The sequence below is a fragment of the Eleginops maclovinus genome, chromosome 1, assembly GCF_036324505.1.
Source record: "Eleginops maclovinus isolate JMC-PN-2008 ecotype Puerto Natales chromosome 1, JC_Emac_rtc_rv5, whole genome shotgun sequence".
Lineage (NCBI taxonomy): Eukaryota > Metazoa > Chordata > Actinopteri > Perciformes > Eleginopidae > Eleginops > Eleginops maclovinus.
The window spans coordinates 18,845,549-18,859,799 of record NC_086349.1 but is presented as its reverse complement, the minus strand read 5'-3'; the positions used below and the strand labels follow the sequence as shown (position 1 = coordinate 18,859,799).

General features: G+C 40.7%; 2 protein-coding genes across 2 annotated transcripts; one reads left to right on the top strand and one right to left on the bottom strand.

The window, feature by feature from the left end:
* Positions 1 to 3,735: 3,735 nt before the first annotated feature.
* On the bottom strand, positions 3,736 to 7,280 carry ogg1 (8-oxoguanine DNA glycosylase). Its single transcript, XM_063899717.1, has 8 exons — positions 6,631 to 7,280; positions 6,180 to 6,547; positions 5,664 to 5,843; positions 5,030 to 5,208; positions 4,807 to 4,954; positions 4,639 to 4,688; positions 4,366 to 4,554; positions 3,736 to 4,033 (listed from the first exon to the last, which is right to left on the bottom strand). Exons 1-8 carry the CDS (start codon positions 6,738 to 6,740, stop codon positions 4,022 to 4,024), a joined length of 1,236 nt encoding a protein of 411 aa, XP_063755787.1. The 5' UTR covers positions 6,741 to 7,280; the 3' UTR covers positions 3,736 to 4,021.
* Positions 7,281 to 7,712: 432 nt separating this feature from the next.
* qars1 (glutaminyl-tRNA synthetase 1) lies at positions 7,713 to 14,075 on the top strand. The gene is made up of 23 exons (XM_063892794.1): positions 7,713 to 7,901; positions 8,219 to 8,369; positions 8,553 to 8,662; positions 8,745 to 8,820; positions 8,895 to 8,959; positions 9,077 to 9,130; positions 9,506 to 9,569; positions 9,666 to 9,740; positions 9,850 to 9,935; positions 10,028 to 10,114; positions 10,208 to 10,307; positions 10,410 to 10,488; positions 10,578 to 10,817; positions 10,919 to 11,011; positions 11,119 to 11,256; positions 11,470 to 11,557; positions 11,868 to 12,014; positions 12,138 to 12,239; positions 12,347 to 12,439; positions 12,849 to 12,976; positions 13,060 to 13,126; positions 13,233 to 13,358; positions 13,492 to 14,075. Exons 1-23 carry the CDS (start codon positions 7,791 to 7,793, stop codon positions 13,540 to 13,542), a joined length of 2,331 nt encoding a protein of 776 aa, XP_063748864.1. The 5' UTR covers positions 7,713 to 7,790; the 3' UTR covers positions 13,543 to 14,075.
* The last annotated feature ends 176 nt before the right edge of the window (positions 14,076 to 14,251 follow it).

The following is a 14,251-nucleotide window of genomic DNA, read 5'->3' as shown; positions in this document are numbered from 1 at the left end:
GGACAATGAGCTGGGAACAGAGCTGTGCATGAAACTCTACCTCCCTCGCCTCTCCTGCCCTCCAGCCAGTGTTTGTGGAGGGGGAGTAAGCCAACCCAGGCCAAGATCAAACTGTTTTCTCATGCCACATGGCACCTTGGCTCTATGCCTGCCTCTCCTTTATCCGTGGTCTGATTGTCTCTCTGTCGTACACAAACACAACACTCTTGTTTTTAGAACATGCTGTTGAGACTGCGGTTCTGACTTGACTGAGCCCAAATGCAGATCATTAAATGGGCCAATACGGAATTCCCATATCAACAGCAACCATCTCATTCTGTATCATTATTTCTCTCTGTCACTCTCATTAGATTGTCTGCACAGTACAATCCTAAAATAACCTGTGCAGCTCAGAGGATTGTACTAATGCCATTACGTTACTACTGAGCCAGAGGGAGATACTGAAGAGATGGGACAGGAAGAGCGAGGACACTTCAAGTTGACATCATGGCACATGGATAATGACTAATATTCCATAGGCAGGGGCTTAGGGTTCAACATATTTGGATCACTTATGTAACATGCTACTTATATTTATAAAGAAAAGAAAAAGGGAATGGATGTTTGTTTCAGTTTTTTGAAAGAAATGTCATGTTATTAAGATTATAACACATAGACTTTGTGTGTCTGTGAACATGTACAGTATCTGCTACTCTTCTGAGTGCAGTGTTTATCATAGAAAATGAGTATTATCCAGTTACGTTAATAAGATTACTGTAATCTGGTGTACCAGAGGGGGATCTGATTAAGCTAATATCCTCAAACTACATTAAAAAGACCCTGATGAGTCCTTCTACTTTCACAGGTGCCCTCTTTCTATAGTGTAAATCAATGGGGGGGATAAGTGAGATTTTTGATCTTTGGTGGTCCCATGTTGCTTCACTGACTAAAATTAGACCTTTCTTTTTTTTTTAAATGCCCTCCTGTCCCAGTTTTAATAATTATAATAGTAGGTCATTGCACATTATGACACAGAGAAGCTTTACCAGCCATGGTCCTCCTGAAGGGAAAAATCAGATTTTTACTGTAACTATCTAACCATTAATGTTTTCTCTTTTTGAATTGAATAATTGTCCTATAAATAAGGACAAACGGGTGTATGTTAACCTTGCATGCCCAACTTATTTAAATCAAACCAGGCCATCTCTTACGTAAATTGCCTTTAACGGACAGCTCGCGATTTATGGGGAATTTTTGCCGGCTTTAAATAAAGTGAAAGGGTTCGCTAAATTAACAATTTCTTAAAAAGGAAGAAGTTAGAAGCACCGACACTGATATACACCACAAACTACACATGGTATTCATGTTATTCCAAACCCATATATACTATGAATAGGGTTTCTATACCATCTTTGTCTAAGAATGTGGTGAATGCATTCCACTTAGTCATTTAAATTGATCCAGTAGGGGCTCTGAAATGTAACTCCGGAAACGTTTCTTCCTCTCAATCTATAAGGCATTGAACCTTAATCTCAGCCGGTTAAGAGGGGATGCTATCAGATGGTAGAACAAGGTTAGCTTCTTTCATTAAGAACAGCCAAGACCTTCAAATGCTAATATCCATCCGCACATATGACGCAGAAAAGCCTAAGGTATAAATACCTCCCCCTGCTCTGTACTTTCAGCCTTTTTCTCCATGACTTTCCCCTCGCCCTATGGTTGTCTAGACACCAAATAATAATCTACCCAACTCTGGGCCCCAAAGACAGACTTCCATATGGGGACTGCCTTTACCCCGTCCTTCAGGCTCCCCTCAAGGCTGCCTCCAGCAGCATTAGGTTTCACCACATCTAAGATGAAACAACATAACTCTCTTTAAATCCATTTTAGGTATTGTATCAGATACTGTAAAATAAATCATCTGTTACTCTTCAGGATTAACACCATCCATCACATTGAGTAGTATGCAGAGTGTGGGTGTGCAAAGAGACCATTTTTGGGTTCAACCCTACACAGAACCTGGATAGTCAAAACAGGATCAGATTCTTGTTAAATAAATGATAAGAATAATTGTAAAATAATATTTTCAAAAATGTATCCCTTGGACCGATATTGTAAACTTTAACATAATATGAAAACACTGAACACAATTCAAATCTGAGATATACAATGTTATACATTCCTATATATTACATACTTTTAAATAACTGTGAATACATATAAACCCTAAGGGGCCAATTTATTAGGACATTGTTCAGTCTACCGCAATGCAACGCAACTATTTTAACCATGACATTTACTTTGATTAGTTTGACTGCTGGGTTAGAAACAATCAGGTTTTATCAGGGAATTTTACGCATATGACCCACTTCAAATGATTTTGACTCACACACACAAACACCCTTGAGAACTTCTCTTTAGCTTAACTACCACAAGACCAACTCTCACATATTGTCACTGGGAGATAAACAAATTCCATCTTGCTGCTGCACATCTGGAAATAGACACGAGACCTTTCCAATTTACTAGGGCTCTAGAACTGGCGCCCCCTGGTGCCTGCAGGTAGTCAATAAGCCCTCTTGGAATAAGTACATTTGATGAGCAATGTCCTCTCAACTGAATAATTGCCCTGGGCATGACACAAGCTGAGACCCAACACTTACATAATGCGCGTGCCACTGTTGTGTTGTTTGAGTCTTTGCGTGTCAACTCGTGCGCACGATGGCTTTTTCTTTTTAATTCATGTTTCCACCTCCAGCACACTTTCACCTCTCCCGATCTTCTTATGAAAATAATATTCTTGTTCTCTCCGCTCTATTTTTACTCTGCTTTTCTTCTTCACTGTGACTCTGCCCTAGAGCGGCCCCCAGCTTCTGTCCGGCTCAACAGAGTGGAGATGAAAGCTGACTCACAGATTCATTAACACGCCTGGCTGCACAGACTTCCACAAATAAACGTGGTCTATAGATGTAGGACATGCACATTCAGACACACACAGATGCAACAACAACATGCATGATGCACCTGCTTACTTACACTAACATGTCAGAAAAATATTTGCCTTTCAAACTAAGGGCAAGAAAGAGGTTTGGTAGGCATGTACGCAGTTGGAACATTTTAAAATGATGTCTCTTAATATATTTTAAACAAACAATAATACTGCTCAGTCTTTGCCATACAGGGACATTATGGGTCAAACAACCCTAAAGACATGTTCATCTCCGGAGACAGTCACACAAGCCCCAAGCAGTGACGGCAGATAACTGCAATCCCTGCTATTAAAAGACCCGCTGACACAGCCAACCTATGCCTATAGATAAACATTCAGACATCGTGGCACTTCAAGCATTCAGCCAAGTAGTTTTTTATGATGTGACGGAAAAGCACACTATTTTCAAGCAGGGAATGCAACGGAGAAACACAATACTCCATTTCGGTGTCCTATGACCTTTTCAGACATGCATACAGATGCCGTGACGTGTTGGTGCAAAGTGTAATAGGAACCGGAGGGCTTGGCAGAAAGAATTCACCCAGGGACCTAGTGAAATGTGTTGTGCTCACATACATGTAAATATATATTAAAAAATGGGGTTGCATGGACTTCAAAGTGATAGTGTCTTGCATTGGCACCTAGTGGCCTCTTCTGGAAACATTTAGTAGTCTGAGCAACCATGAGAGTGGTGCTTTCAGTGGGCTTGAATCAAATGCTTATAGGTCCTTTCCTCTCAAAAAAATACACCAAAAAATAGGACATACTGTACGTTATTTTCTCTTTATTTAAAAAAAAGCCACCTGTGTGCAGTATTGTGTTGTAGTAGTGAAAGCATAGGAACAGTAAATAAAACACATTCAAATGTCTGAGAAATGCCTTACAATAATTAATTGTATCCCATGTACAGTAACTATAAAGTCTATATATTTCATTTCAACAGTTGTTTTTGTTTAAATCAAGCTACACAAAATGTGTCATAATTGTGTGGTAATGTAATCTGATGTGAATCTTGCTCAATAAAGCTCATTTACCTCTTAGCACCCTGCCATTCTAGGCAGACTTGTCCAGCAGTGGCTCAGTCAGTAGGGGCTTGGACTGGGAATCGTAGGGTCGCCGGTTCAAGTCCCCGAACAGACTTGGAAAGTGGACTGCTACTTGGAGAGGTCCCAGTTCACCTCCTAGGCCCTGCTGTGGTGCCCTTGAGCAAGGCACCGGACACCTCCAATCCCCCCTCCCCATTGCTCCCCGGGCGCTGCACGATAGCTGCCCACTGCTCCTAGTAATAGGATGGGTTAAATGCAGAGGACTAATTTCACTGTGTGTGCTCTGCTGTGTGCATGTATGTGACAAATAAAGAGGGTTTCATCCTCCGATTCTATCTTCTATCTAGACTTCTTTGCCTTCTTCTGAAGACCAGCCTTGGCTTTTATGTTCTTCACAGTTTCATTTGTTTCTGTCTTCATCTTTGTTTTCTTGCCTGCTACTGTCAGTTCCTCTTCATTATTTTCCTCCTTCTTTGGCCGCTTCAGTTGTGTCATTTCTTTCAGATTTTGGAACTTTTTGAGGTCAGCGCAGAACAACACCTAAAACAGATAAAACACTCAGTGGATAAAGCAGACGGATTAAAAGAGAGAGAATTGACAGACAGAAAAAATGACGACACTCACCGACTGTGCCCAACCAGCATAAGGACCCCAGAGTTTTCTGAAAAAATCTCCTGTGCAAAAATATGACATTTAAACAGTGTTTTCAATAAAAAACAAACATTATTAGGATTTTAATGAGTGTGACACTACAAATAAACTACTAACGAGGTGCATGATTATTAACTGTACCAATATCTCTATGAAGTTTATCTGTGATAGTCTTCTGTCCATGGCCAGATGCATAGTTGTAGTCACGTTTAGCAATCTGCCACACGTGTGTGTCTATGGGCACAGCCTCTGCCTTATCCAGGGACATCAGACATACACAGTCTGCAACCTGAAGGGAGAAACATTGCCTTTATTTTATCGAAATAAAAAAATATGAACTAAAGGGATGAGTATGCTACTCTACCTTGGTGCCGACGCCAGGGAGGGTGCGCAAAGCATCACGGGCCTGCAGATATGAGGCACTGCGTAGACCTTCAAGCCACTGGATCCCATGGGTGTCTAAAATCTGCTTGGCACTCTGCTGAAGGAACCGAGCCCTGTACCCAAAACCAAGATCCCTGAGACGTGCCTCTACGCTGTTGTCTGCCAATTACAGAGAAGAAAAACAACACAAGCATGGTGACAATATGTAGGCAAGTAGGTATTCAGCTGTATTGAATATTGAGGCATTTGTAGGAAGAAATAAACACAAAGAATGTAGTTACACATTTGCCATGCCGTCTAATTTATGCACCACTCAGTAATCAACCATAGTACATGTTATTAATCTCCATGCATGCAACAGAGGCTGTTTGATAGTCGAAACAGGTTAAATGTGGGTTTGCATTGATGCAGTCTGTGAAGACACTTTTGTCTACTCTGTAAACAAGCTGAAAAAGTTTAAAATGTTGTGGCAATGCAAAAATAAAATCAAAGCTTCCTATTTTGATATTTTACCATTGAACCAAAAATAATATAGCAAAACAGAAGCGACAAACTATCTGAATATGATATCACATAGGGGCATGGGTCTGTAGGGTAATAGAATAATAGAGGACCTGCTAGTGCAGACAGGGAAGGAAAGCTGTGGTAAGAAGTTTGATCCAGTTGGCACAGCGGGGCGCCCAAAGCCTGACACAGCCTCTCCACCATACCCTGGATACGAGAGATGTGGTTGTTGGAGGTGCAAATGAAGGAAAACAGGCATTCAGTGGGGTCCTGACGCAGCATCCTTATACCTGGGGAGAGACCAAACAATATGTGTTGTCTTTTCTAAAAAATCAAATCACAACCAATGATAAAGCAAAGAAAGGAGCTGAGCAGTATTTGGTATGTTGGAAAATCTGTGTAGTGATTTCTATATTTTTTCTATATTTTTATTTTCCTCCAGTTTTTCAGTAATTAATCCGGTTTTTATGTGTGTTCCGTGTCTTAGTGTAAAAACCTTCAGTGCTGCATCTATTATGCTTTACAAATAAAGTGGATTATTACAAATAGTTATTGTTGCAAAACAAAAATTGCCTGTGTCATTACCTTCTGTGTAATAAGTGTATGATGAATGCACGCACTCTGACCTGTGAATATGTCTGCAATGTGCTTAAAGTGGGGGTCTGCTGCTCCCCATTCCCTGTAAAGGTCCCCCAGCTTCACATTCATCTGGAAATAATCTCTCAGCATCTCTTCCTCCTCCTTGGTGTCCTGATGCACTGGAGTCACAGCCACTGGCTCTTCTTCCTCCTTCTTTACAGCTTCTTTGAATCTGTTGTCTGATTTGTTTTTTAGCTGAAGAGAAACACCAGCTTCCTTCTTCCTGAAACTTGTCTCCCCCTGTCTGTCATGGCTTTGGTAAACGTGGTACCAAAGAGTGTCATCTGTCTGGGTCAGAGTCCAAACCCGTCCACCTATCACTCCGGTCCAGTGGCCTTCTGCAGTTTCTCTCCACCTGTGTAGCATTTAGTTAATACAAAGATACACACGATGCTTTATTGATGCTGACATACTACATCTGAGCTGGACAAAATTTACCGAAAAGATTGTCCACATGCAAGAGTAAGATCCAGACGCAGCTCTGACTTTGCACAGGTCAGAGATCTCCACATCTTCGCCCCTGGTGACAGCACTGCATGTTTAGCCATACCTGTTGTGATGCTAACAGTGACGACTGCTCAGGGGTAAAAACAACTGAACACAGACCTACCACACTGTCCGAGCATTATAAAACCAGTTATCTGTTATTCAGTGTATGTGCCAGCTTAAAAAAAAGACTACACCTTCGTAAAAATAATTTTACGCGGAGCTACAACTTCATTCATGACTTCAGTATGCGGCGAATGTTTACAACAGCCAGCATGAACTTTCGCGGAGTTGTTTCAGCGAGCGGCGATCCTGTTGGACAACAAAAACCTTACGCTGTGTTACATAGGCAAAGATGCTCGTATCTCATTGCAGCTTTTGCGTTAGGTGCTTTGATCTCTAAATCAAAAGCTTATCTGACATTAATAAAAGGATTTTATGGTTTTAACTTTTTGTTAATAATTTTCCAGAACAGTTTCTCGGAACTTTATCAGGCTATAAAACTGTGTTAGACTGTAACAGGTGCCGAGAATTTATGAGTCTCTGAAATTAATGATTACATTTGGAGTTAATTGAATGAGAGCAGACATAAAATAAATGAGAACATGACTCAACCTTCTATTTGAAGAATGACCATAAATGGGAAACACGGGGTCGACAACTGTGAATTATTAATTTCAGTAAAAATATCGGTGTACAATTTAAATATGAATTTCTTTAACTTTATTAGGGAGGAATTCGGTTAAAGTCCTGCTTGAATCCGACAACATCACCTTCAAAGATTAAAAGAAGTTGGGACTGAACTGACTGAAATGACAAACTGATGCAACATTTCACAGATACCGGTAGCCCCTCCCACACTACTGTCAACACAACTGCTGATTGGCTCTCTCATTCATAGTAGGCGGGAACATTAATCAAGCTCATTCCCGATTGGTCAAAGCTCTCCGTGACTACGCTGTCCTATTGGCTAATATTTGTGTGCCTCATTTTTTTCATGAGGTGTACAGGAAGTATACCCCTCCCTCGCGCTGCCTCTCGGAGAAGGGAATTCGTGTGTGTCAGCGGCGTGTCAGATAGGTTCTGATTCAACCGGTTAATAGGGTGGAAAAATGGAAGATACTTTAGCACTTTTCACCTCCATAGGTCTCAGCGAGCAGAAAGCGAAAGAAACTCTGAAAAATGAAGCACTGAGTTCCGCTCTGAAGGAGGCAATTGTTCAGGTATGACCTGCATTTATAGTGGAACTGGATTTTCTTGGAGACAGCTGTGAAATGTGACAACAGCTAACTCTTAGTATCTGCCCCTTGTTATTATTTGCCTTTTGAAGCTGCTCTATTTAATGGTCCAGAGTTACCTACCATTGGTTACAAATCACACAACTTTTGAGAAGTTGTTGTGGCAGGATCATTATTCTTTCGTTTTCACATTCTTCAGGTTGTATGCAGGCAGACACTCCTCCTGGGGTCAGGATGACGCAGGCCATCAACAACTTATTCACACTTTTTGAAGGATAAAACTATTAATCTTTTCTCAATAGGCCCAGCGTGTCCGTGGGGCATCAGGAGTGGACAAAGCCATGGGTACACTGCTGTACAGTATGGCATCTCGCATTAAAGACCCTAAACGTGTGGGATTTCTTTCAGACTGTATAGTGCAGGGCAAAATCTGCACAGAGCTACAGCTAGCAGGTAATTCCTGACATCTTTGACATGTTGCAACCTGACTGGTCAACAAAATGTAAACATGAAACAATGCAACCGTTAATCACTTCTAATTGAATTTTTTTTTAAAAAGTGTATTTCATTGGATTTATTAACCACTGGCACTGTGCCTTCTTGCTTCATACATTTCTCCTTCCTCTTTTTTTACAGCTGCTCTGGAATTTATTAAGAGTCACCCTCAGGACCCCATCAACCAGAAGGCGTTTGAAGACACATGTGGAGTAGGTGTGGTCATAACACCTGAGCAGATTGAAGAAGCAGTAAGTGCATGAGCTCAAATGAAAGTGTTCTTACATTCTTTTCTGAGGGTGGTGTGTTCACTGACAGTGTGATCTTGTTCAGGTTGAGGCTGTGATCAAGAAGCACAAAGAAAAGCTTTTGGTGGAGAGGTTCCACTTCAACATGGGACTGCTAATGGGTATGATGTCAGATTTGGACACCATTAAAGCTTTACAAACAGACAGAATATCTCAATACGTTTTTGTGTTGCAGGAGAGGCACGTTCTGCCCTAAAGTGGGCTGATGGAAAGGTCATCAAAAATGAAGTGGACTTGCAGGTATGTTTTAAAAAGAAAATATTGTAAGAGGTAGTTTGTGATTGTATAGTTGCATCTGACGGTTTGGTGATTCTCACTGTAAACTGGAACTTAATATGACTAATATTTTTCTTGAAGGTTGTACACCTCTTAGGACCCAAGACCGAAGCTGACCTAGAGAAGAAAGCTAAGGTAACACATCACATCACATTTTTTCAAGGAAACGTTTCAGCATTACTGGAAATGTTTGTATTTATTGTCTTTCTGCATCCAAATCAGGAATAGTCAGACACATAACCTATCTGTCGAATCACAACTAAATTGCCACAGAACTCCCCTTTTGTGCCGACAAAACAAACCTGATATATTATATGATGAGTTGTACTTTATTGGCCCTAGTATTAACATTTTATTACCTTTCGGTGGAGCCACACTAATTGTTGCTTCCTGTTTCCATTCTTTATTAAGCAAATCAATTTATTTTCCATAATATCTAACTATACTGTACCTTAAGTCACTGCTCGTACTCTTTGGATTTATTGTGGTTAATATCTTACTTTTTTGCAGCCCCAGAAAGCTAAAGTCGCAGATAATGATGTGAAGGTGAAGAAAGAGGAAGGGGCAGTGAATGGTAAGTGGCTATTAAAGTAGATTGCAGATTGCAGTGAATTTTAATTCATGTTTGTGTCATTTTGCCTGATTTTAACTGTGCTTGTTGGTTGATTAGCTGTGGTGAAGACTGGGGAGGTGAAGTCACTTATGGAGCAGCTCAGAGGAGAGGCACTGAAGTTCCATAAAACAGGTAATAAGAAACACCTGAACAATCAGAAGCAGAAGCATCTCTGCTACAATCTGTGAAGAGCTAATTTACCTACCCAGTATGTTGATGATCCCGGCCTTTCATCATACAGGTGAGAACTATAAAACCGAGGGCTATGTTGTCACACCGAAAACAATGGACTTGCTTAAACAGCACTTGGAGATCACTGGTGGACAGGTACAAACTTTATATTTGTTGCTTTGGAGAACACATTTACTTTAAAATGGTGTATATTGATTTTTCTCCTTTCCTTTTACAAATTCCTTTAGATACGCACTCGTTTTCCTCCTGAGCCAAATGGTATCCTTCACATCGGGCATGCCAAAGCCATCAACTTTAATTTTGGTTATGCAAAGGTAGGGGTCTTTCTGTGCTTTTATCCACACACCATCAGCTGTTTAATTCTCTCTGGGGAGGCAGTTTTCTTTAAACCTTGTGTTTTCTGTTAGGCAAACAACGGGATTTGTTTCTTGAGATATGATGACACAAATCCTGAGAAGGAAGAGGAAAAATACTTCACTGGTATCAGAGACATGGTGGAGTGGCTTGGTGAGTTGGACTCTGTCGATTTAACCTTTTGTGATTTAATGTGCTTCTGTTACACTCTACATTCATGAAAACGTTTCTTTTTAATATTACTGTTTGGCACAGGATATGAACCTTTTGCGGTCACACATGCATCCGACAACTTCCAGCAACTCTACGACCTCGCTGTGGATCTCATTCGCAGGTGAGTGTATAAACTATGTGTATGTGTTGATATAATGCATGTCACAAGCTGGTTAATGATGTTGGACTTGTTTCTTCCTCTTCATTCAGAGGTCATGCCTACGTGTGCCACCAGAAAGGGGAGGAACTGAAGGGCCATAACGCTGCTGCATCACCCTGGAGAGACCGACCCACAGAGGAGTCGCTGGTGTTGTTTGAGAGGATGAAGAAGGGGCTGTTTGCTGAGGGAGAGGCTACGCTCAGGATGAAGATGGTCATGGAGGACGGGAAGATGGATCCCGTGGCGTACCGAATCAAGTACACGGCGCATCATCGCACCGGAGATGAATGGTACTAAAACTGTTGTACTTTTCCACAGAGTTTTATTTAAATACGTGATTTCTCACATCAGGCTGTGTTTTTATTTACACGTGTCTTGTGTTTTTCTGCAGGTGCATCTACCCCACTTACGATTACACCCACTGTCTATGTGACTCTATCGAAAATATCACACACTCACTCTGTACCAAAGAGTTTCAGGCCAGGTATGCATTAATACTTTGGTATTCTGTTATAGATAAACTATGAAATCATCTTTTTTGGAGGAACATAAATGCATTGTTATGTTTATGGTCCCTTTTGTTTGTGGCAGGCGTTCATCATATTTCTGGCTGTGTAACGCGCTGGATGTGTACTGCCCTGTTCAGTGGGAATATGGACGCCTGAACCTCACATACACTGTGGTGTCAAAGAGGAAAATCATCAAACTGGTAGAGGCCGGCGTTGTCAGGTAAAATCGCCATTTAAATGATTTACATTTAAGAATGATCTGCCTTGTAATGAATGTAATAAATGCGATGTAAAATCACTCAAGGTACCGAAAGCATTTCTTCCCTAATCATATGATCAGATTTTTGGGGAGAAATTGGATGCTTTTTATCTTTTTGTTCGTGTTACAAATAATCAGTTTGGTAACTGTAGATGATATTTATTTTAATTACAGCGACTGGGACGACCCCCGACTCTTCACTCTGACTGCGCTCAGGAGAAGAGGTTTCCCAGCAGAGGCGATAAACAACTTCTGTGCCCGGGTATGTAGAATGGACAGAAGTGTTAGAAAGCCCACACATTGACATTTTAAGTAGATCAGTGTTTGGTAATGTCCTAAGTGTCTTTTCTTAATGCTTGTGTTGATTTGAGCTGTTACATGTGTATGAGGTCATCGGAGCTGCCGTGCCTGTGTGCCGGTGAAATGTTCTACTCTCAGTTTGGTTTATGACGGTGGATGAGATGACAGTGCTTTTCCTCCCGTTTTCCCTCAATTAAGAAGAGTCAATGGTTGGACTAGTAATTAAATGCATGAGAACACTGTGGTAATGATATGTTACATCTGTTTTGCAGGTTGGAGTCACAGTGGCCCAGACTACGACAGAGCCTCACCTTCTGGAGTCGTGTGTGAGGGACGTGCTGAACGAAAAGGCACCCAGAGCCATGGCTGTGCTGGATCCACTCAAAGTCACCATTACTAACCTTGCTGAGAACGCAAAGGTTTCTAAATGAATTACAAATACAAATAGTGCACACTGAACAGCTCACTGACTTGTTATATTATGTTCTTTACTTATTTACAATCATTGGTGCTGAATATTCTGTTGTCTTTTTCTGTCTCAGTCAGACGTACGAGTGCCGGACTTTCCTGCCAACGAGTCCAAGGGAAGCCACACGGTGCCTTTCAAGCGCACAATCTTCATTGAACAGAGTGACTTCAGAGAGGTCAGAGAAAGACCCCAAAAATATCCTTACAGTACAAGTAGCAGACTTTCTTTGTGCAACTTTTGGATTGTGGACAGAAGATGATAATGGACTCCTCCTTTTTGCAGGTGATGGAGAAGGGCTACAAGCGTTTGACCCCAGACCAGCCTGTAGGTCTGAGGCATGCTGGGTATGTCATCTCTGTCCAGAAGGTCATCAAGGTAAGATTCCAGATATTTTGAGGTTTGGTCAGATTTTATTACTCTGGTTGAAATATACTTGTTAACACGGTTTGCAAAGAAGAAGAAAATACTTACTGTTGTGTTTTGAAGGTTAGGAATATGCTTGATTTGGATATACTAATGTAAAATACTTGATAATTCATGTAAACCAAATATTTTTTAATATTACAATTGAAACAACAATGAACGGGCAAATAAAAGACAATCGGTTTTGTGAATTCAAACTTATATTTTGTTCTCTGGAGTTTATTACACTGAAATGTTGACAGCTTGTGTGATCTGGGTATTTTACATTCTTAGCAGTGTTTGCTTTCTTCTGTTGATGTCTTTACTTCCCGGTCCACAAACTCATATAACATCTCCAGCTGATGTCCCCTTTATTTCCCAGGATGCTCAGGGTAAAGTGGTTGAACTGGAGGTGAACTGCTGCAGTTCTGACACAGCAGAGAAACCCAAGGCCTTCATCCACTGGGTCAGCCAGGCATTAAAGTGTGAAGTGCGCCTCTACGACAGACTGTAGGTCAAACAGCTTACTGCCATTCCCAACAAATATTCCATGTTCAAAACTCACTTCCCCAAACTTCTTGCTGTCTCTGTAGATTCCTGCACAAATATCCAGAGGATCCATCTGAAGTGCCCAATGGCTTCCTGAGTGATATCAATCCTGTGAGTACATCTGCACTCCTTTGACAGAGTGCCTGTTTAGATGAACTGAGATGTTTGAATGAGCATAGGAGTGATGTTTAATGTTTTTCCTCCTCTTGTCCTTTAGCATTCCCTGCAAACAATCAGCGGTGCCTTAGTAGATACGTCAGTGAAGGGTGCAAAGGTTTTGGACAAATTCCAGTTTGAGAGAGTTGGTTACTTCTCCCTGGACCCCGACAGCACAGCAGATAAGGTACAGTAAGAAAAAAAAATTGTGTTTTATATTTTAAAAAGCTGTTGTTCATTCAAGAATGTATTTGGACATTTAAAAACATATTGGCACTCACGTAAAGAGTGAAATGTAACTGTACTCTTTCTCCCTGCAGCTCGTCTTCAACAGAACAGTCACCCTCAAAGAAGACCCTGGGAAAATATGATTGACTGAGAACAAGCCCCACTTCCTGCTTCCCATGAGCCCACAGATACATGTCCACATTGTTTGCATCATTTAATGTGTAATAACAGCAAGGGCACAAACAGCTAAGGCTGAGATTGACTCAAATCAGATACTGAATGTCAATATTTCTAAAATGCAGTTTTGTGTCATCGAGGTTTCTCAGCAATTGGAAAACAATTCTATTTCTTGATTGTCAACTGTGCAATCAACTTACTGCAGTGTCACTCAGTCAATGTCAGAACTTTCTACAATAGCTGCAATAATATTCAATTACAGTTTGTTATTTATTGAATGTATGCATCTTTGATCATTGTTCAAAAAGGACCTGATGTTTGTTGATTTTAATATTGCCTCTAAGCTGGTGTTACACAGAGATGCTCACAAATGCCATACATGACTTCCTTACAAAGATGGTATAACACTGCCAAACCATCATGTTTTTTTTAAGACTCAGGGGGTAACATGTGTCCTTTTGACAGGAGAAAATAATAAACAATACCAAAAAACCTGCAATGTCTCTGATGATCTTAAGTTTCCAAAGATGATATTAATACTTGCCTACCAGCAATTATTGAGACATTAAATCTTAAGGTAGGTGATTGCCATAGGTAGTGTTAATGATGATGTAATCTCTGATGATTTCACAAAGAAATGTCTGAGAAATAGTAAAATATAAAAAAATAATTTTC